The following is a 23,257-nucleotide window of genomic DNA, read 5'->3' as shown; positions in this document are numbered from 1 at the left end:
AAACCCCACAGTCGCCTTTGACTGGACTTGACCATCCAGGGGTCCTTTCTTTGTCTAATCCTCTTTCAACAGCCACCTACGCTAGTGGCCAAAATTGTGGAAACCTTTTGGGGAAAGTGTATTTCCGAGGTTCGATGGCTCAGAACATCACTTTCTTTCGGAGCAATACCATAAAATTATATATCAACGGAAAGGTAATTTAATGAAGAATGTAGTGCAATAACTTTTATGGATTATTTATTACAACAGCGGTCATAAAGAAGAAATGTGAAGCACATAGAAAAAAACAATATATACAAAAATTCTCACCATGTCAGTTAATATTTAGTTTGGTAACCTTTAGCTTTAATTACGGCCTTACAACGCCTTCCCATGGAATGAACAAAGTTTTTTAGTTCTGCAGCTGTAATAATGTGAAACCAAGATTGAATTATTGCCTCTATTAATTGGGTTTTATTGCTGGGTTGCTTCTAACAGGTTTCTTCAGTCAGCTCCACAGATTTTCAGTTGGGTTAAAGGTTTGGGCTATGTATATTTGGGCATTTACATTTATCTCCAATTCTTCTCCTAGCGTATTTCATGCCATCACTACCAAGCAAGGAGATTTTGCTCTCATCACTCCAAATAACACTGTCCCAGAGTTCCGCTGTCCAGTTAAAATAGGTTTTATCCCAGTTTAATCTTTTCAACCTTTGTCTGAGAGATAACAATGGCTTTTTCCTTGGAATTCCAGCATTTAGACCATATTCCTCTAGTCTGCGCCGAACAGTCCTTGCACTCAACTTCACATTACACTGCACCGTGTCATCTTGTGTATACCCAGATGATTTTCTTCTGTCATGTAGGCACAGTATCTCAATTCTTCCATCATCACTTGTTGTGCATCTTTCCCTGCCTTTACTAGTCTGATTTTGTAGTGACTGAATCTCCTTATACCTCTTCAAAAATTTAGAAATGCCACCTTTGGTTACGTTTCCACCAATTTTTCTTCTAATTTCTTCATAACTGTACTTCACATAACTTCACACTGGCAAATGTCCTCCTCTCAGCTCCAGTATATAACATCAATAGCTGCATCCTACTGTGACCTGATTGGATCATTGCCAAAACAAGATGACACCTGATTGGTTCTCTAAACACTTGTGCTCATTGATTACATTTAAATGAAGAAAAGCTACCGCATTACCAACCTAAGCAAGTTGTGCTTCCTTTTTCTGGTTATTTGGCTATAACTTTTGATAGAATACAGATAATTGAACATTACATTCTTCATGAAATGATCTTTCCATTGATAAAGAATTTTACGGTATTACTCCAAAAGAAAGTGGTGTTATGAGCCATCAAACCTCAAAAATACATGTTTTCCAAAAGGTTCCCACAGTTTTGGCTGCTAGTGTGCTCTGGTGGCCATCCCTGCCTCCTGAGGTCTGATCCAGCCACGGGGCTCTTCTCGCTTACGCCAACCTGACTTCCTTTGCTTCCTTGGGGAGAATGCAAGAAAACAGGGGTGTCCAACAGGTTTATTGGGATCGACTGGTCAATCCCCTGGAGACTTTGGTAGATCGCTGGCTCCTCCATCCGGCCCCTCCCCGTCCTGTAGATTGCTAGAATCGAAGTGATGCTGTCTCCTTAGCGATTGACCCCTGAGCGCCTTTTTTCATTCATTAGACCTGAACCCCCCCCCCAAAAGGATGTTCCTCCCTTAAAAAAAGCTCAATAACTTTGACTTGAACCTCCCCCACCCCCACGGGTAGATCACTGCCAGATTTTAATCATGTGAGTAGATCGCGGTCTCTTAGAAGTTGGACGTCCCTGCAAAAAAAGGTCTCCAAACTCTGCCGCAAGTCCTTCAAATATTTATTTCTGAAGGCAGACGCCATCCACAATAGCTCATGGCTGAAGATCCCCAAGATGTGGGGCGGGGGGGATCCGTGAATCCCAACTCCCACCAAACCATATATTCCCCCCACCTCCCCAGCATTCTTAAGGGGAGGGAAGTGCTACGGGTTCTCTGCCTGGTCACCCACACCACAAGGATCCAGAGGAGCAGAGCTGATCTCCGTCAGGTTGCCTCCCTTAGGGAGGGAGGGCCGGCACCTCTGTGCAGGGACCACTGCTCCCCACCCCCAAGTCCCTGCCAAACTGGGCGCCTCTAGCTACTCGAGAAAGCGGAACTAGGCCACCCCATTCTCTGGCCTCAGGTCGACGGGGGGTTTTCTTCTGGGCTGTTCTCCTCTTTGTCAGTCGAGTCCTCCCCCTTCTTCTCCAGTTCGAAATTCTGAAAGGAGACAAGAGAAGAGAAAGTTGGAACAGCAAGACATCAGAGAAAAAGCCTAGGTCACCTCTTGGGGGGGCTCCGGCATGGAATCTTTCCTTCCGAGTCCTTCTCAGTTCCAACAGCCACTACAGGCAGCAGCAACTGAGGCTTCCGCTGCACCAGTTTGCGTCTGCCTATCTGAGTTTGTCCATAAAGAAGGCTGATCGCTGAAGAATGGATGCTTTTGAATTGTGGTGCTGGAGGAGACTCTTGAGACTGTAAGAAGATCAAACCTCTCCATTCTGAAGGAAATCAGCCCTGAGTGCTCACTGGAAGGACAGATCCTGAAGCTGAGGCTCCAATACTTTGGCCACCTCTTGAGAAGAGAAGACTCCCTGGAAAAGACCCTGATGTTGGGAAAGATGGAGGGCGCAAGGAGAAGGGGACGACAGAGGACGAGATGGTTGGACAGTGTTCTCGAAGCTACCAGCGTGAGTTTGACCAAACTGCGGGAGGCCGTGGAAGACAGGAGGGCCTGGCATGCTCTGGTCCAGGGGGTCACGAAGAGTCAGACACAACTGAACAACTAAACAACAACAATGTGAGTTTGAGATTGTTTTCACTGTATTTAAATTACTTTTCTTGTATTAATTTTTTTGCAACGCGCCATTTGAACACAGGGCATACACTATTAAGTACAACTACCACCCGTCCCAGTAAGGAGGTAGCCACTGTTGCCATCACCCTGTTCCTCCTGCCACAGCACCTGGCTTTTCTGTCGGAGAAGAAACAAGGGCCCTGCTATTCTGGCTATTTTCTATTCCTCGACCCCTGACAGCAGCTGCTCTCACCTGCAGCCAGAAGCGAGAGTAGCAGGGAAGAGCAGGTATGGCCACAGAGGCAAAGGAAAACAGCTGGAGCCCGTAGCTGCTGAAAGCGGAAGTGCGGCAGGGGTGGGACTGGCAGCTGGGCCCATGAGCCAAGGCGAGAGGTGGAAAGGGGCTCTTCAGCCACAGCCAGCTGTAGTGGCTGTCAAAACCAGAAGTCACTACAGGCTCGCGGGGGCTTCAAAGCAGTTCAATTACCGTATTTTTTACTCTATAAGACACACCTTTCCCTCCTAAAAAGGGAAAATGTTTGTGCGTCTTATGGAGCGAATGCAGGCGGGAGGCTCTGCTCAGTGCTTCCTTTAAAGAGCCGCTGCCCTTCTCCCTCCTCAGGGAAAAGCCCCCAAGAGCCGCACACATGCTCTGTGTGCTCTTTAAAGGGAGCGCGGCTCTTGGGGGAGCCTTCCTCCCACTGCCCGGGAGAGGCTGCGCGTTGCTATCCCATAAGCCAGGACAGCAAGCCAGATCGCTGCGCAGCGATCCCGCTTGCTGTCCTGGCTTCTGCCTTAGCCACGCAAAGCCTCTTGAGGGCAGGGGGAGCCTTCATCCTGCTGCCCTGAAGAGGCTTCGCACGGCTATCCCAGAAGCCAGAACAGCAAGAGGCCATCCCAGAAGCCAGATCCCTCTTGCAGTTCTGGCTTCTGGGATTCAGAATATTTTTTTTCTTGTTTTCCTCCTCCAAAAACTAGGTGCGTCTTATGGTCTGGTGCGTCTTATAGAGCGGAAAATACGGTAAAAGGAAGTTCAGTTGCTGTGATCCCTGCATTGCAGGGGTTTGCTCTAGATGACCCCCCTGGGTCCCTTCCAACTCTGTAAAGTGCTGGATTCTATGCTCTTCCAAAGGAATGCGGTGCGAGTCTCCAAGGGCTTGGGTGCCTCACACTGGGGAGATTTGCTCTTACTTCCAGTTCCTTCAAGACTTCATCCATAAAGTCTTCTGAATTCTGTTTGTAGGCCACAGCCAGCTTGATGGCATCGTTGAAGACCTGGTGGGAGAGGAAGGGAGACCACTGAAAAGGTAAGAAGGCGGGCTCTGGGTTTCTCCCACTCCTTTTTCCACCGGAGGAAAGCCGATTCCACCACTCATCAGCTCCTCCCCCCCCCCCAGGAAGCCCGCCAGCCCCCGGTCCTGCCTCCCTCCCTGGCGAAAGCTCTCTCCTACCTTCACCACATTGGTGCCATCTGCAGCAGACACAAAATAGAAGGGTAGGTTGAACTTCCGCGGAAAGCTGAAGCCTTTCTGAGTCACCTTCATGTCGGCTGGAGGAGCAAAAGAGGAGGTCATTGCTCAAGGAGCCATTGTGGGGAAGGCACACTACCTAGGTACCGCCCGCTTGATCATTTAAAAAAGGAAGGCATGCAAGTTTAATAAAGCGATCATCTTTCTCCCTGTTATTGCTATTGTTTAAAATACAAAGTCTACTACAATGATGTTGCAAAACTGCTCCATGAATAGGGGGCAGGAAGGAAGGTGGTTGATGTCACTAATGCTAGCCACTCAGTGCTGTGCCCAACCAGCTTCTGCAGAACTACCTTCCTCCACTGGCTTCGACCCAGGAGAGAAAGCAGATTATTTCCTTTACTGCATTCAGAAAAGAACTGGCTTTCTAGGCAGGGTTGACAGCAGCGGAACAGTGGGAGCTGGTCAACTCGGGCAAATGTGGCAGTGCCCTGCCAACCAGTCCACCCTCAGCCAGCCGCCTGTCAAGGATTCTGAAGTCCAGGGGCTGAGCGCTAAGCTGAAAACCAACATGTTAAAGTGGCCTGACACTTCTGTACACTCTCCCCCCCTCCTTATATTTGATATGAGGGATTTCTCTGTTCCCCTCTTTAAGTGTGTGCTGCAGGGGAGCACGGCAGGGCCTTTGCAGTGGTGGCACCCCATGCGCAATAGCCGCTCTTGCTGCAAGATTGTCACAAGAGCGCCTGGACTAAAATTGTCTATTGAAAACTTCACTCTTATGGTTTATCACCACAACAGCTACTCACTTTGGGTTTTAGTAAAGCAAACAGTCTAATTTGTCAGCGCCCATGATATCGAGCATCAGAACAACTTGGCCACAATAAGGAAATTCTGCCTGTGGTAAGACTATTTACCACCTTCCCATTTCGACTCTCTGGCACCCTATCTGCATAACCTTGTGATTTTAAAATACATCAATGTTGCTCTCGCAACATTGAATGTATTGCCCTCGGCTGTACTTGAGGAACAATTCCAACAGATTCCTCACGAAAAACACTTCTGTCCCTGTGGAGATGGCAGTACAGATTCGGTGGCACATGCCCTCCTGGCTTGCACTCTTTATAAAGACTTGAGGAATGAGGTTACCACCCCTTTTTTATTGTCCATTCCGGGTCGCCCAGCCACTGCCACAGCGTCCTTTCTCTTAGCAGATCAAGAGGAGCAGGCGACAGCAAATGTTGCAAGGTTTTTATCTGGGGCAGTTGGAATAAGATCCACTATTTGACCATTGATTCAAAACCCTAAAATGTATTTTATATAATTGGCTTTTTATTTCTGTTCTTTGTATATCGTATTGTTGTTTCACTGCTCTGGCCGATGGCTGACGCAAATAAAGATTCATTCATTCATTCAATAGCCCTCCCTCAGGAAAGCCTGCCTGGCCACCACACGGTATGCCTTGTGGCAGCAAGCAGGGATTTCTGCTTGTCTTTGCTATGCGGGAAGCGAAGGGATTCTCCGACCACTGAACTCATCCTGCTCCCCGACAGATGCGCTTAATTCATGTGGTTGCTGGAGCTTGTGAGCTTTGCTTTTACAACTACAGGCCAGCACATATCTGGTCTCTCCCTCAGTGATCCTCCAGAGCTTTAAGGAGACCCACCGTCGATTTTGTTGGCAACCACAATGCAAGGGATCTGGGGGCGGAACTCCCGCAGCTCCTTGTACCAACTGCTCAGGTTCTTGTAGGTGACCTTTCTCTGGACGTCAAAGACCTGGCAAGAGAGAGGGGAAGAGCCCATTGCAGACACAGGTGGCACTCTGGCCTGAAGTATCCAGTCCAAATCCTGGTAATGCAGGAATCACAGCTAAAGAATCCATTAAAGATGGCTATTGCTAAAAACCTCCAAGGGAGGAGAGTCCACCACCTTCCCAGGAAGACCGTTCCACCATTGAACGACTCTTACAGCCAGAAAGTTATTGGTGTTTCGCAACTTTGACCTGTTGCAGGACCTTAGCAGAGCATACGCAGAGTTCCGGAAAGCAATAAGTTGCAGGCAGGCTGGACGAAGCAGGAACAAAATGCTGCTACCAGTAACTTGTTTACTTAGAGGTGTTTATTATTTACAGCAGACTTCAAGTTACTATGTACAAGAACAGAACAGATACGGATCTTAACTAGCTCTCTCTTAACAAACGCCAAACGACTCCACACTGACCAACAACCTTTCCAGTCGGTTAGGTCATACGTCATCATGCCTGTGTGAGACCTCAACCAATGGTAGAGCTGTATCTAAGGCCTCATATCTCCAGGCAGAATTACTCCTCTGCTCAGTACCCTTGGCTTTCGGCCAACTCTTAATTGACTTCGTGTGAAGCTGCACACAGAAGAAAAATCTCAACACCCCCTCACAGCTCACACATAGCAATTAACTTCTGAGCATTTCATCCAACTTTGCAAATCCAAACATTCACACATTTGCTTGTTTTTTACAAACAACAATGGTTTCGTCAAGCTGTCAGCAATGTTTGACGTCCCCAAAAGTTTGATCTAATTATGGAATCACAGAGTTGGAAGGATCATCTTGTCCAATTTCCTGCAATGCAGAAATATGCACCTGCCCCATACAGGGATCGAATCGACCTAATGTTTAGTTGGAATCTCCCTTCTTGCAATTTGAAGCCACTGGTTTGGGTCCCCCCCTCAGGAGCAGCAGAAAAGAGAGGGTAGGACCCAAACCAGTAACTTGAGGGGCTGGCTGGGGGCGGGGGCAGTGGAAGTGCAGGGTCCAAATGCCTCCAGGGAAAAGCATGCTCTGCGGAAGCTAGCAGGAATGCCAAAGGCCTCCAGTCTTAAATGAGGTTGTACTTTGCAGCATGCAAAGAGTGATCCGCTGCCCCACGGCTGGCCAAGACAAACCACAGTGCAACAGACCCACAGCTGTGGCAACAGATGCCCTCTCCCAGCAACTGAGCTCTTGGGAGCTCCTTATTTATTCTATTTGTATTTCACTCTTCCCTCCCAAAGGAGCCCATGTTGGCAAACTGATTTTACTAAAGTATGGTTTCATGTTTTTATATTCTTGTAATCCACTGTGACATATTTATATGAAACAGCAGTATATAAATATTTTATATAAATAAAATAAAAACACCAGTGATAAACACGTAAAAATATATGAAAACACTTTAAAACAATCACAGTCTCCCATCCAATGGTTTTAGGATTGCCATCAAACACATGGGTAAACGGGAATGTTTAAAAATTCTTCCCAGGTGTCAATATTACAGGAGGCAACCTCACCAGGGAGCCGTGGTTCCCAACATGGGGCACACGCCACACAGAGGGGCAATTAAATTTTTAAGGGGGACAATTCGAGAACGAGTCATTAACAGTGAATGGCCTTTTAGGCTTCCTCCACGTGAATATGAGTTTGCTTTTTGAATAACAAGAATTATACGTCATGGGGGGAGGGCAGAATTTTAGAGATGCTTAAGGGACGCAGGTGGCGCTGTGGGCTAAGCCACAGAGCCTAGGACTTGCCAATCAGAAGGTCAGCGGTTCAAATCCCCGCGACGGGGTGAGCTCCTGTTGCTCGGTCCCTGCTCCTGCCAACCTGGAAGTTTGAAAGCACGTCAAAGTGCAAGTAGATAAATAGGTACCGCTCCGGCGGGAAAGTAAACGGCGTTTCCGTGCGCTGCTCTGGTTCACCAGAAGCGGCTTAGTCATGCTGGCCACATGACACGGAAGCTGTACGCCAGCTCCCTCAGCCAGTAAAGCAAGATGAGCGCCGCAACCCCAGAGTCAGTCATGACTGGACCTAATGGTCAGGGGTCCCTTTACCTTTACCTTTTAAGTGGGGCACGGCCAAAAAAAGGTTGGAAACCACTGCTTGGGAGGAAATTGCACCCATGGAAGGCTCTGACACAGAAAGGGCTGATAAGCCCACCTCCAGAGTCAAAGGTTTCTTCAGATATCACTTTCCTCAAGCACTCAGGCTTCATGGTCGTAACGACCAGATCCCGTTTCCGAAACAGGAGTCCGTTCAACTCCTGGAACTGTTTGAAAACTTCCTGCACTTAATTGGAAGCCGCTTTGGACATTCGGATTCCCAAAAACGTTTGCAAACCAGGACACTCACTTCCGGGTTTGCGGCGCCCGGGAGCAAATTTGTTCGGTACCACTGTACCTTTTTATAACGGCAGCCAGGACGTGCAAAATTCTGCACAGGATTTCCTACTGTAGAATCCCGGCTCTGCAGAATACTCACATCCCATAACACGAGTCGTGTACGGAAGTCTAGGCTGACCCGGAACAAGCAAGGGGAAAGACGCAGCTCCGTGGGAGAGCTTGGTGAAGCACACACAGCACAGCCCGAGCCAAAGCCTCGCCCGAGCTTCTCAAAGCCACACCAGGCTTCCCCGCTTCCAGCCTGCCACCCCTGGTGCCCCCTCTGCAGCCCCCGCCCAAAAGGCAGCCCACCCACTTACCATGATGCAGGCGTGAGCCTTGTAGTAGTAGGAAGCATGCATGCTCTGGAAGCGCTCCTGCCCCGCCGTGTCCCAGAAGTCTGAAAAGCAGGAATGGCCCATGGCTGCATTAACCATAGCGGGGAAGAAAGCTCCACTTCTAGCTTACCCAGGGGTTTAGAAAGTTGATGCAGGGTTTAATCTGCTCCCAGCCTATCTTAACTTCTAAAGTTAAATTGAGGTTGCTTCGTGATAATTCTATCGCTTTACGTTTCTTGGAAACCGGAAATCCCTCTGATGATGATCTGGTGGTGTGCAAATGAATAAATAAAGGAATAAATCTCTAGATCAGCGGTTCTCAACCTGTGGGTCCCCAGATGTTGTTGGACTACAACTCCCATCATCCCTGAGCTCTGGCCTTGCCAGCTAGGGGTGATGGGAGTTGTAGTTTAACAACATCTGGGGACCCATAGGCTGAGAAAGGCTGCTCTAGATACAAGCACACTCTGGTCAGAGAATGCTTCTTGAGAGCATAGCAGGTGAAGGATGTAGAAGATCTTCCTCCATGGCCTAGGGCAACAGGAAAACAGACCCTGTCTGTGATCTGCCTGACTTATATTTTCCTGACCCCAGCTAGCCCCCCCCCCCGGTAACCCACTACTGGGTGGGGTGGGGGTGGGGGAAAGGAAGAGGCAAAGAAAAATTAATATCTTACTGAACTTCTGTATTTACTCCCTGGTGAAGAGCCTGAGTAAACCAAAACTCACTGGGTGTGAAACTTTTTCTCTTACCTGCTTTGCTTTCTGTGCTCCCCCCCCCCCAAAAAAAAAACTTGCTCAGGGTTTCCTCCTCTTATTATGTATTTCATAAAAAATTATGCACTGCTTGATTATAAAACAAACCTCAAAGTGGCTTGCAAAAAACTTATCAACAAGAGAAGTTAAGGATAATTTGAGACTTTTGAAAAATGAAAATAACAACAGGCTAAAAACATATTAAAACTTGCATCAACTTTCTAAATACCTGGGTTTTTAACATCTATATGAAGCCGCTGGGAGAGATCATCTGAGGGTTTGGATCTGGGTGTTCATCGGTATGCAGATGATACCCAGCTCTACCTCTCTTTCAAATCAGAACCAGTAAAGGCAGTGAAGGTCCTCTGTGAGTGCCTGGAGGCAGTTGGAGGATGGATGGTGGCTAACAGATTGAGGTTGAATCCTGACAAGACAGAAGTACTGTTTTGGGGAGATAGGGGGCAGGCAGGTGGGGGGGGGGCTCCCTGGTCCTCAATGAGGCAACTGTGCCCCTGAAGGACCAGGTGCGCAGCCTGGGAGTCATTTTGGTCTCCCAGGTGTCCATAGAGGGGCAGATCAGTTCTGTGTCCAGAGCAGCTGCCTACCAGCTCCATCTGGTACGCAGGATGAGACCCTCCCTGCCCACAGACTGACTCACCAAAGTGGGGCATGCTCTGGTTATCTCCTGCTTGGACTACTGCATTGCGCTCTATGTGGGGCTACCTTTGAAGCTGACCCGGAAACTACAACTAATCCAGAATGCGGCAGCTAGACTGGTGACTGGAAGTGGCCACCAAGACCATATAACACCGGTCCTGAAAGACCTACATTAGCTCCTAGTACGTTTCTGAGCACAATTCAAAGGGTTGGTGCTGACCTTGAAAACACTAAACGGCCTCAGCCCAGTATACCTGAAGGAGCGTCTCCACCCCAATTGTTTTTCCCGGACACCAAGGTCCAGCTCCGAGGGCCTTCTGACAGTTCCCTCCCTGAGAGAAGTGAGATTACAGGGAACCAGGTAGAGGGCCTTCTCAGTGGTGGCACCTGCCCTGTGGAACGCCCTCCCACCAGATGTCAAAGGAATAAACAACTACCTGACATTTAGAAGACATCTGAAGGCAGCCCTGTTCAGGGAAGTTTTTTAATGACTGATGTTTTAACGTATTTTTAATCTTCTGTTGGAAGCCGCCCAGAGTGACTGGGGAAACCCAGCCAGATGGGCGGGGTATAAGTAATAAATTATTATTATTATATTATTATTATGCTAAATACATCATAAATGAGCCACCATAGCTGCTAGAGGACCATGAACATTTGTGTCCCAAGCTTTTTAGACTTGTCTAAATGCGGGTGGCGCTGTGGGTTAAACCACAGAGCCTAGGACTTGCCGATCAAAAGGTGGGCGGTTTAAATCCCTGTGATGGGGTGAGCTTCCGTTGCTCGGTCCTAGCTCCTGCCCACCTAGCAGTTCGAAACCACGTCAAAGTGCAAGTAGATAAATAGGTACCACTCTGGTGGGAAGGTAAACGGCGTTTCCGTGCGCTGCTCTGGTTCGCCAGAAGCGGCTTAGTCATGCTGGCCACATGACCCGGAAGCTGTACGCCAGCTCCCTTGGCCAATAAAGCGAGATGAACGCCGCAACCCCAGAGTTGGCCACGACTGGACCTAATGGTCAGGGGTCCCTTTACCTTTACCCATGTACGAATCCCAAGGGGCATACTGGTTGCCACATGCCATTTTTCCCCCCAGCTCTCCTACTACCCCACTAAATTTTGCATGAATCCACTAGGTGGTTTCCTGATCCAGAGCTGGTGCCACTCCAAAAGGGAGTGGAAGAGACCCCAGTTCCCGAGTCCCACGGGGCCCAAAGATGCCCTGCCCAGCAAGGCTCTCACCCACGAGGATCGTCTTGCCATCCACGGTGGCTGTATGCTTGTAGAGTGTCAGGGCGAAGGTGGAGAGCTGTTGAGGCTTGCTGCGGGTGCGAGTCAAGGCGCCTTTTCAAGCGATGACACCGTTTTTTAAATCTAACCGCGGGCGCGCCAGGGTAACTTGATATCAGACGGCCATCATTTCACCATTAAGCAATGGATGCAGCAGTCAGCTGCATTCCAGGACACCTCCCTGCCCTTTTATTGCTTATTTATTTTATTTATCTACCGCTCTACACCAAAAGATTTCAGGGCAGTTCACAGAATAAATACAGGATAAAAGAAAAGGCTGTAGAATATTAATCAGCCAAAGGCCTGGTTTAAGAAAAATATTATAAGTAAAATAACTATTAGGTATTTAAACCATTTCCGCTCCCTATCAAAGAAAAGTGTCCCCCCCAAAACACCTAATACTTCATTAATTAATATAAGAGAAGCTTACATTATACACCTATTACTCAGGCGAGGGGGTTCTGCATGGTGCATGTATGTGTGTGGGGGGGGGGTGTATACAGTATGCAAAAACGGATAAGCTGCAGACAGAATTGTAGAAGGGACCCTGGGGGTCATCAAGTCCAACCCTCTGCAATGCAGGATTTACGCAGCTCTCCCATATGGGGATCCAGCCTGCAACCTTGGCATTATCAGCATCGCGCTCTAACCCAGGCTTTCCCAAACTTGGGTCTCCAGCTGTTTTGGGACTACAATTCCATTCCCATCCTCCCCGACGACTGGTCCTGCTAGCAAAGGATGATGGGAGTTGTAGTCCATAAAGCAGCTGGAGGCCCAAGTATGGGAACTGCTCTAACCAGTAAGAGCCGTTGCTGTGAGTGCAAGGGAGTTTTAATCTCAAACAAGCAAAGGAATTAAATGCCGCTGACACCCCCCCCCCTTTCTGGGCTGCAGCTTGTGTAAGTTTGCAAGATCTCAAAGGATACAACCCATCCAGGAGAAAGCGTTCCATTAACCTGAAAGAGAAGGAAACAGAAGCCTCGGGAGGAACGGGCCCGTTCAGAAAAATCACAGAGGTGTAAAGATAAAAGGGCTTTTTTGGCCAGACTCTGCATCCTCCATTCTGAGTTGAGTCAGAGAATAAGGACTCTGTGGCTACTTGCCACAATGCCTATGCTCTACCTCTGGGGCCAATGGGAGTTGTAGTCCAATACCAGTGCTGGATTTACGTACAGTGGTGCCTCGCAAGACGAAATTAATCCGTTCCGCGAGTCTCTTCGTCTAGCGGTTTTTTCGTCTTGCGAAGCAAGCCCATTGACAGCTTAACGGATTAGCGCTATTAGCGGTCTAGCGGCTTTTAGCGGATCAGCTGATAAGCGGCTTAGGGCTTAGGAAAAGGGGGAAAAAAGGGAAAAAACCCCGCAGGAACTCGCAAGACATTTTCGTCTTGCGAAGCAAGCCCATAGGGAAATTCGTTTTGCAAAGCGCCTCCAAAACGGAAAACCCTTTCGTCTAGCGGGTTTTCTGTCTTGCGAGGCGTTCGTCTTGCGGGGCACCACTGTATAAGCTAAACAAGCTATAGCTTAGGGCCCCTCTCTCTTGGGAGGCCCCCAAAAAATTAAAGGGAAAAACCCTGGATGTACACTTCCAAAACAGAAGATGAAAAACCAATAAAATAAAACCTACATGTAGCAAGTGTTTTGTGTTGTGTAGGCTCCTATGAAGCAAGTAATGGGCTCCGCTTGCTAGCCTGCTCCCTAAAATATCACTGGTTTAATATACTTCTTCTTAATTGTATTTCACTACAGTGGTGCCTCGCAAGACGAAAAGAATCCGTTCCGCAAGTCTCTTCGTCTTGTGGTTTTTTCGTCTTGTGAAGCAAGCCCATTAGCGGCTTAGCGGATCAGCTGATAAGCGGCTTAGAGGCTTAGCGGATCAGCTGATAAGCGGCTTAGCGACTTAGAAAAAGGGGGGAGGGGGGAAAAACCGCAGGAACTCGCAAGACATTTTCGTCTTGCGAAGCAAGCCCATAGGAAATTCGTTTTGCAAAGCACCTCCAAAACGGAAAACCCTTTCGTCTAGCGGGTTTTCCGTCTTGCGAGGCATTTGTCTTGCGGGGCACCACTGTATTTATATATTTATATACAGTGGTACCTCTGGATATGCACACCTCCAATTGTGTATCCTTCAGGATGCAGATGCTGCAAACCCAGAAGTATTTTTCCGGGTTTCGCCGTGCGCGCATGTGCAGAAGCGGTCCCTCCGGTTGCGGAAACCTCGGGATCCAACCAGAGCTCCGGAACGGATCCTGTCCACAAGTGAAGGTACCACTGTACTACTTCTTAATTGTATTTCAGTTCAACAATTACTTTGATAAAATACATATTTTGTGATGTGCAAATGGCTTTAGATACCTATGAGGTCCATAAATGACCACATAGCATATATTCCACACACAAAAAACAGCGACAATTTGTTGTTGGTAAAGGACAGCCGGACCCAGAAAGGGCCCTATTACCTTCAGGAGCTTAGGGCCTCATCAAACCTAAATCCGGCCCTCTCCAAAACACAGAGAGGGTGCCATATATCTATCCTGCCCGTCCAAAGAAAACCTCTGTAAAGGAAATGGAAACGTCAGCGACCGAAGCAAAGCGCAGAACCTCCGGGCGGGAATAGTCAGATAAGCCAGACATCCTATGGGACTTTTTCTCGGCCACTCACTTGGACTTCCCCACGGCGCTGTCCCCAAGGCAGATAATCTTCACGTTCTCATCAGCGTCGTATTTCTCCTGATCCAGCTCCAGACTGGCGTCTCCATCGGCCATCACCTCGGCCATCGGGCTTTGGCAGGATCAGCACGACACCTGTAAGGCCAGAGGGACAATGGTGGAACTCTGCATCCTGTTAGGCCTGGTACCTGGCAAACATCTTTTCCATGGGTAGGCAAACTAAGGCCCGGGGGCCGGATCCGGCCCAATCGCCTTCTCAATCCGGCCCGCAGATAGTCCAAGAATCAGCGTGTTTTTACATGAGTGGAATGTGTCCCTTTATTTAAAATGCATCTCTGGCTTATTTGTGGGGCATAGGAATTCGTTCTTTTTTTCAAAATATAGTCTGGCCCCCCACAAGGTCCAAAGGACAGTGGACCGGCCCCCCACTGAAAAAGTTTGCTGACCCATGGAGTCTTTTCCCTGCCCAGACTGGAGCTTGCCACAGGGCAAAGGGGATGCCAAATACTCCAGTCAGGGTTAGGTTTTACCGTAAAGCCTCGAAGCAATTTAGACTCTATTTTTTTATTTGAAATGGCAATATTAATTGATAATGAAATTAAAGAAAATCGCAGCTTACTAAGAGCAATAGACAAACAGCCTTTGCAATCTAAAAGACATGGCACAAAAGGGAAACAAATTAAATTGATTAGGTTTCCCACGGCTTTTCCCACTAAGAAAGTCTGGAGGCAATTTACAATCAATCATAAACACACACACACAGACACAATAATAATAAAATTGCATAAATGATATTACTGCATTTATAGCAGATTTAATTTTGCAAGCCTGTCACTGGTGCAGACCCAATGTCAAATGGCAGCCCTTTTATTGTTTTTATATTTGCTGGAACCTGCTAGGGCAGAGTGGCTGACGCAACCCCCTCCTAAGCCCTTTTAAAATGTGGCTTCTTTGGCGGGGGGCGTGTTATCAGATTGTTTTTATTTTGATCTTATATATTGTGGTTTTTATGTTGATCTTTTTTGTGAACTGACCCGAGACCCCCAGGTATAGGACGGCATATAAATTCAATAAATAGATAAAAATAAACCGTCAGATGGGTGGGGATACAAATAACAACATTATTATTACTATTACTATTAGCATCTAGGGGTCCCACGACCAAGCCTGATGCTGTTTTGAGAAGTTTTTAATGCTTTATTGTGCCTTTAATTCTGTTAAAGTGGCTGGGAAAACCCGGCCAGATGGGCGGAGTATAAATACTGTAAATTAGTAGTACTAGTAGTAGTATCAGTGCTTTTTTTCTTTAAAAAAAATGTTTAGGGGTACTCTCATTTTCCGACTCATATTGAAATAATGCCCGTCAATGAGGCAAAACTAAGATTCACAAAATGTTTAGGGGTATCCGTACCCCTGCGTCCCCCCAGAAAAAAGCACTGATTATTATTATTATTGATCGCTGGCACCACCACCAGTCAGGACCACCAGTGCATCCCAGGCATGCAGAGCCCACCTGGCACCAGAATGAGCCCCCCCCCCAACCAGGCATCTTTCCTGGCAATTATTATTATTGATCGCTGGCACCACCACCAGTCAGGACCACCAGTGCATGTGCCTCCCGAACCAGGCATCTTTCCTGGCTGTGCTGCACCCTATTATTAATAATAATAATAATAATAATAATCGCTGGCACCACCACCAGTCAGGACCACTTGTGTATCACAGACACAGGCATGCAGAGCCCACCTGGCACGAGAACGAGCCCCCCGCCCAAAACCAGGCATCTTTCCTGGCTGTGCTGCACCCCATTATTATTATTATTATTATTATTATTATTATTATTATTATTATTGATCGCTGGCACCACCACCAGTCAGGACCACTTGTGTATCACAGACACAGGCATGCAGAGCCCACCTGGCACCAGAACGAGCCCCCCGCCCCAAACCAGGCATCTTTCCTGGCTGTGCTGCACCCCATTATTATTATTATTATTATTATTATTATTATTGATCGCTGGCACCACCACCAGTCAGGACCACCTGTGCATCCCAGGCATGCAGAGCCCACCTGGCACCAGAACGAGCCCCCCGCCCCAAACCAGGCATCTTTCCTGGCTGTGCTGCACCCCATTATTATTATTATTATTATTATTATTATTATTATTATTATTATTATTGATCGCTGGCACCACCACCAGTCAGGACCACCTGTGCATCACAGGAACAGGCATGCAGAGCCCACCTGGCACCAGAACGAGCCCCCCGCCCAAAACCAGGCATCTTTCCTGGCTGTGCCGCACCCTATTATTATTATTATTATTATTATTATTATTAATCGCTGGCACCACCACCAGTCAGGACCACTTGTGTATCACAGACACAGGCATGCAGAGCCCACCTGGCACCAGAATTAGCCCCCCCCCCAAAAAAACCAGGCATCTTTCCTGGCTGTGCTGCACCCCATTATTATTATTATTATTATTATTATTATTATTATTATTATTGATCGCTGGCACCACCACCAGTCAGGACCACTTGTGCATCACAGGAACAGGCATGCAGAGCCCACCTGGCACCAGAACGAGCCCCCCGCCCAAAACCAGGCATCTTTCCTGGCTGTGCTGAACCCCATTATTATTATTATTATTATTATTATTATTATTATTATTAATCGCTGGCACCACCACCAGTCAGGACCACTTGTGTATCACAGACACAGGCATGCAGAGCCCACCTGGCACCAGAATTAGCCCCCCCCCCAAAAAAAACCAGGCATCTTTCCTGGCTGTGCTGCACCCCATTATTATTATTATTATTATTATTATTATTATTATTATTATTATTATTATTAATCGCTGGCACCACCACCAGTCAGGACCACCTGTGCATCACAGGAACAGGCATGCAGAGCCCACCTGGCACCAGAACGAGCCCCCGCCCAAAACCAGGCATCTTTCCTGGCTGTGCTGAACCCCATTATTATTATTATTATTATTATTATTATTATTATTATTATTGATCGCTGGCACCACCACCAGTCAGGACCACCTGTGCATCACAGGAACAGGCATGCAGAGCCCACCTGGCACCAGAGTGAGCCCCCCCCCAAAAAAACCAGGCATCTTTCCTGGCTGTGCTGCACCCCATTATTATTATAATAATAATAATAATAATAATTTATTATTTGTACCCCGCCCATCTGGCTGGGTTTCCCCAGCCACTCTGGGCGGCTTCCATAAAAACCAGAAATACACTAAAATATCACAGATTAAAAACTTCCCTGAACAGGGCTGCCTTAAGATGTCTTCTGAATGTCAGGTAGTTATTTATCGCTTTGACATCTGATGGGAGGGCGTTCCACAAGGCGGGTGCCACTACCGAGAAGGCCCTCTGCCTGGTTCCCTGTAGCTTTGCTTCTCGTAATGAGGGAACCGCCAGAAGGCCCTCGGCGCTGGACCTCAGCGTCCGGGCAGAACGATGGGGGTGGAGACGCTCCTTCAGGTATACTGGGCCGAGGCCGTTTAGGGATTTAAAGGTCAACACCAGCACTTTGAATTGTGCTCGGAAACGTACTGGGAGCCAATGTAGGTCTTTCAAGACCGGTGTTATGTGGTCTCGGCGGCTGCCCCCAGTCACCAGTCTAGCTGCCGCATTCTGGATTAGTTGTAGTTTACGAGTCACCTTCAAAGGTAGCCCCACGTAGAGCGCATTGCAGTAGTCCAAGCGGGAGATAACTAGAGCATGCACCACTCTGGCGAGACAGTCCGCGGGCAGGTAGGGTCTCAGCCTGCGTACCAGGTGGAGTTGGTAGACAGCTGCCCTGGATACAGAATTGACCTGCGCCTCCATGGACAGCTGTGAGTCCAAAATGACTCCCAGGCTGCGCACCTGGTCCTTCAGGGGCACAGTTACCCCATTCAGGACCAGGGAGTCCTCCACACCAGCCCGCCCCCTGTCCCCCAAAAACAGTACTTCTGTCTTGTCAGGATTCAACCTCAATCCATTAGCCGCCATCCATCCTCCAACCGCCTCCAGGCACTCACACAGGACCTTCACCGCCTTCACTGGTTCTGATTTGAAAGAGAGGTAGAGCTGGGTATCATCTGCATATTGATGGACACCCAGTCCAAACCCCCTGATGATCTCTCCCAGCGGCTTCATATAGATGTTAAAAAGCATGGGGGAGAGGACGGAGTTTATATTTATTATTTTATTTATAATTTATTTATAATTTATTTATAATTTATTTATAATTTATTATTATAAATTGCTGGCACCACCACCAGTCAGGACCACCTGTGCATCACAGGAACAGGCATGCAGAGCCCACCTGGCACCAGAACGAGCCCCCCGCCCAAAACCAGGCATCTTTCCTGGCTGTGCTGCACCCCATTATTATTATTATTATTATTATTATTATTATTATTATTATTATTATTATTATCTCTTTGCACCCCCCCCTTTGCCTGCCTCTATCGGGGCAGCCCCCCTGCCCATAGGGGACCAGCAGAGACACCCCCCCAACCTGGGGGGGGGGTAATCTCCCCACCTCCTAAGGCGAGGGGACCATAAAGCAGCAGCCCCCCCCATCCTGCCCCCCTTGCAAAGCGAAACAGCCCCCCCCCCCAAGGCCGGTGCCTCTGTGCCCCCCCCAGCCCCCCCCCAAGTGGGCAAAGCGGAGTGGACCTTCCCGCACCTCTCGGAGCCCCCAAGGAAGAGGGAGGCGCCTTCCTGGCCCCCTTCCCCGCCCAGGCGCCGCCTCGCCGGGCAGAGAGGCTACGCGAGGCCGGGGCGCCCCGCGCGGAAGGTAGGCCTCGCCGGAGGAGGCGGAGGAGGAGGAGGGAGAGACGGAGCGCCGCGTCGCCACGGAGACCGAGGAGGGAAGGAGGGAGGAGGAAGAGGAGGAGAGAGGGAGGAAGGAAGGAGGGAGGGAAGGAGGGAAGGAGGAGGGAGACGCCGCCGCCGCCGCCGCCGGGGAGAGGCAGGTACCGGAGCAGGATGAGGCCTCCTCCCTCCCTCCCTCCCTCCCCATTCCCCCCCCCTCCTCCTCTTCCTCTCGCCCCCCAAGAGACCTCTCCCCGCCCCCTCCCTCGAAAGCACAGACACCCCCCTCCCTCACCCCCCCTCACGAGGGGGGGCAGGAATTGGGGGCCCCCACCCCCTGGCTTGGCTTCAGAGCGGAGGGGGAAAGCCCTCTGCCTTCTTTCCCTTCTTCCTTCCTTCCATCCATCCATCTTTCCTTCCTTCCATCCCTTCTTCCTTTCCTTCCCCTTCCCTTCGTTTCTTCCCTTTCCTTTCCCTTCTTCTTTCCATCCTCCCTTCCATCCTTCCCTTCCCACCCCACTCCACTTACACTCTCTCTCTCTCTCTCTCTCTCTCTCCTTCCATCCATCCATCCCTTCTTCCTTCCCTTCCCCTTCCCTTCTTCCTTCGTTTCTTCCCTTTCCTTTCCCTTCTTCTTTCCATCCTCCCTTCCATCCTTCCCTTCCCTTCCCACCCCTCTCCCTCTCCCTCTTTCCTTCCTCTCCTTCCTTCCTTCCCCTTCCCACCCCTCTTCCTCTCCCTCTTTCCTTCCTTCCTTCCTTCCTTCCCTTCTTCTTTCCGTTCCCTTCCCTTTCCCTTCCCTTCTTGCTTCGTTCCTTCCTGTCCCTTCTTCTTTCCATCCTCCCAGCCACCCTTCCATCCTTACCTTCCCACCCCACTCCACTTTCTCTCTCTCTCTCTCTCTCTCTCTCTCTCTCCCATCCATCCATCCATCCATCCCTTCTTCCTTCCCTTCCCCTTCCCTTCTTCCTTCGTTTCTTCCCTTTCCTTTCCCTTCTTCTTTCCATCCTCCCTTCCATCCTTCCCTTCCCACCCCTCTTCCTCTCCTTCCTTCCTTCCATCCATCCATCCATCCATCCATCCCTTCTTCCTTCCCTTCCCTTCCCTTCCCTTTCCCTTCCCTTCTTGCTTCGTCCCTTCCCGTCCCTTCTTCTTTCCATCCTCCCAGCCACCCTTCCATCCTTCCCTTCCCACCCCACTCCACTTACTCTCTCTCCTTCCTTCCTTCCTCCTTCCTTCCTTCCTCCTTCCTTCCTTCCTTCCTTCCTTCCTTCCTTCCTTCCTTTCTTCCTGTTCCTTCCTTTCTTCTTCTGGCGCCCTCCCACCAGATGCCAAGGGGATTAGTGAACCTCCCTGCAGGTACAGGGCAGTAGACAAATTCAAACAACAGCAACAACAGCCTTCAGAAGCATTTAAAAGCAAATCTGTATTGGAAGTGTTTTGGTGTTTGTGTGGGTTTTTTTTAAAGTTTAATGTTTCATTATGCTTTTATATATGCTGGGTGACCCCTCTGCGCCCCACAATATCTGGAGCAGCACTGCCCATCTCTGTGCACGATTGCTTTTTATATTTAATAATAATAATAATAATAATAATAATAATAATAATAATAATAATAATAATATAATTTGTTGTTATTGTTTTGCTTGCTTTACTTTGATGTACTTTGTACAAAATGTAGGAACTCAATACATACAATTTTAAGAGAAGGGTAATATTTCTTGCAATGTAGGGTCCCCCACCCACTATTGACCTGCTTGCCACCAACATTGCAAAAAATATTACCATTACAATGGTACCTCGGGTTAAGAACTTAATTCCTTCCGGAGGTCCGTTCTGAACCTGAAACTGTTCTTAACCTGAGGTATCACTTTAGCTAACAGGGCCTCCCGCTGCTGCCGCGCGATTTCTGTTCTCATCCTGAAGCAAAGTTCTTAACCCAAGGCACTATTTCTGGCTTAGCGGAGTCTGTAACCTGAAGCGTATGTAACCCGAGGTACCACTGTAGTAGTATTATTATTATTATTATTATTATTATTATTATTATTATTATTATATTGCCCTATAACCACAGGTCTCAGGGTAGTTCACAGCATAAAATCACAAAGGGATAATAAAGTGTTAGCTCCTACAAAGAATACTTTTACAAATAATAAAGATTTACAAAACTAAAAGCATTCTCCGTCCGCTGTGAGTCCCATCATTACTTAGAATAAAGGTTTCATATAAATGAACCAGACATTTTGCATATACGGATGGCACTGAGTGACCTCCATCTGCCTCAATATCTAATTCCCACACCTTCAAGGAACATAGGGTGCCCCTAATACGCTCCCTTGTTTTCATCCTTTCAACAGCTCCTTGTATATTACCGTATTTTTTGCTCTATAAGACTCACTTTTTCCCTCCTAAAAAGTAAGGGGAAATGTGTGTGCGTCTTATGGAGCGAATGCAGGCTGCACAGCTATCCCAGAAGCCTGAACAGCTTTCACTGCGCAATGATCCCTCCTGCTGTTCTGGCTTCTGAGATTCAGAATATTTTTTTTCTTATTTTCCTCCTCCAAAAACTAGGTGCGTCTTGTGGTCTGGTGCGTCTTATAGAGCGAAAAATACGGTAATTCAGGAATCTTTAACCTAGCCTGGTAGAGCATTTTTTTATTTGCATTTTTTTGTCTTTATATCCCACCTTTCCCTCCAAGGAGCTCAAAGTGGCACACACGGGTCTCCCCAATCCCCACAACCCTTTGAGGTAGGCTGGAGAGGCAGTGACTGGCCCGAGGTCGCCCATTGAACTTCATGGCTGGCCGGGCATTCGAACCCTGGTCTCCCAGGGCCTAGCCGGACACTCTCTATCTCTCTTTTTAAAATAATATTTATTAACATTTTAAAGACTGCAAAAGAAAGACAAAAAATTAAACAAAACAAAACAATACAATGCAAAAACAAAAACACCACACAACCCCAACCCCCAAACATTAAGTTAACAAAACCAAACAAACACAATTTAAAACACATCTAATAAGTTCAGTATCTTAACTTTCATTTACTTGTTTCAACAACCTCCTCACACCTCCCTTTTTGTATTCCACTTTAATTAACTGTTTCAGCAATTCCTTTCCATCTTCCTCTGTTTTCTGTCCTGTAATTTATCTTAACATATTCTAACCTTATTTTTCCCTTTAATATATAATTGTCTTAACATATTTTAACTTTATTTTCCCTTTAATACTCTAATAATCTATTTGTACTTAATTCCTTGTAACATTTCTACTAAAGCCATTTAGCTCCTTTCCAACATTTTTCTAACACTCATTAATTTTACAATATTTTAATAAATAGTCTTTAAACTTTTTCCAATCTTCTTCCACCGACTCTTCTCCCTGGTCCCGGATTCTGCCAGTCATATCCGCCAATTCCCTATAGTCCATCAACCTGGTGATCTTCTGTCCGATGCTCTTAACTCTTTTCCAAGTCCCTTCTGCGAGTCTTCTTCATATTTATACATGAACTTTACTTTGTCTTCCACTGATCTTATTTTCATTTTCCTTCCTTTGAGGCTAAAGAGTAGATCTCGGGGAAACTCCCACCTAAAGATGATTTTATTCCTTCTCGACAGGGCAACCAAATCTCCGTAGTTAAATCTAAGATCCAAAAGGTATTTCAGGACGTCTTTCAAAATTTCCACTCTTGACTGTTGTTCTTCTAAGTTCCTCTGGTAGTTCCAACAGTCTCTTATTTTGTTCTTCTCTTTTTCCCCTCCTCTTCCAAGTCCGAGAGCCCTCACAGTTTTAATCTCTTCTTGACCCAAGTCCCGGTCTCAAAGTCATCAAATTTGGACACTCTCTAACCACTGCACCTCACTGACCTGACTTTGTATTGCCAGGCTGATGCTTTGGGGACGGGCCACCACGAGACAGACAGAGCACCCGCCATCCCCACCCAGGGCAGGGGGAACCTGTGAGCAGGATGAGGGCCGTTCTGCGTGCTCCACGGCAGGTCCTGCAACTCACCCTTGCCATCATCAAGCCTGATGCCGTGGCTCACCCTCTCTTCCTCGAGGTAAGGACCAAAGAAGGTAAGAAGATCCTGCAGGATCAGGCCAATGGCTCATCCAGCTTCCTGTTCACACAGTGACCGCCCAAATGCCCCAAAGCGAAACCCACAAGTAGGACATGAACACAGCGTAAAGGTAAAGGACCCCTGGACGGTTAAGTCCAGTCAAAGGCGA

At 47.9% G+C, this 23,257-nt stretch overlaps 1 protein-coding gene across 1 annotated transcript; it reads right to left on the bottom strand.

The window, feature by feature from the left end:
- Nucleotides 1-1,841: 1,841 nt before the first annotated feature.
- Nucleotides 1,842-19,040, bottom strand: LOC309351979 (rab-like protein 2A). Its single transcript, XM_081880216.1, has 9 exons — nucleotides 18,902-19,040; nucleotides 14,196-14,338; nucleotides 12,461-12,490; nucleotides 11,487-11,566; nucleotides 8,819-8,898; nucleotides 5,991-6,102; nucleotides 4,307-4,404; nucleotides 4,047-4,130; nucleotides 1,842-2,278 (listed from the first exon to the last, which is right to left on the bottom strand). The coding sequence occupies exons 2-9, from the start codon at nucleotides 14,309-14,311 to the stop codon at nucleotides 2,198-2,200; spliced, it is 681 nt and encodes a 226-aa protein (XP_081736342.1). The 5' UTR covers nucleotides 14,312-14,338; nucleotides 18,902-19,040; the 3' UTR covers nucleotides 1,842-2,197.
- Nucleotides 19,041-23,257: the final 4,217 nt, after the last annotated feature.

The sequence above is a fragment of the Podarcis erhardii genome (assembly GCF_964252035.2).
Source record: "Podarcis erhardii genome assembly, chromosome: 10".
In the NCBI taxonomy this organism is placed as follows: domain Eukaryota; kingdom Metazoa; phylum Chordata; class Lepidosauria; order Squamata; family Lacertidae; genus Podarcis; species Podarcis erhardii.
This window is presented reverse-complemented; position numbering and strand designations above follow the sequence as displayed.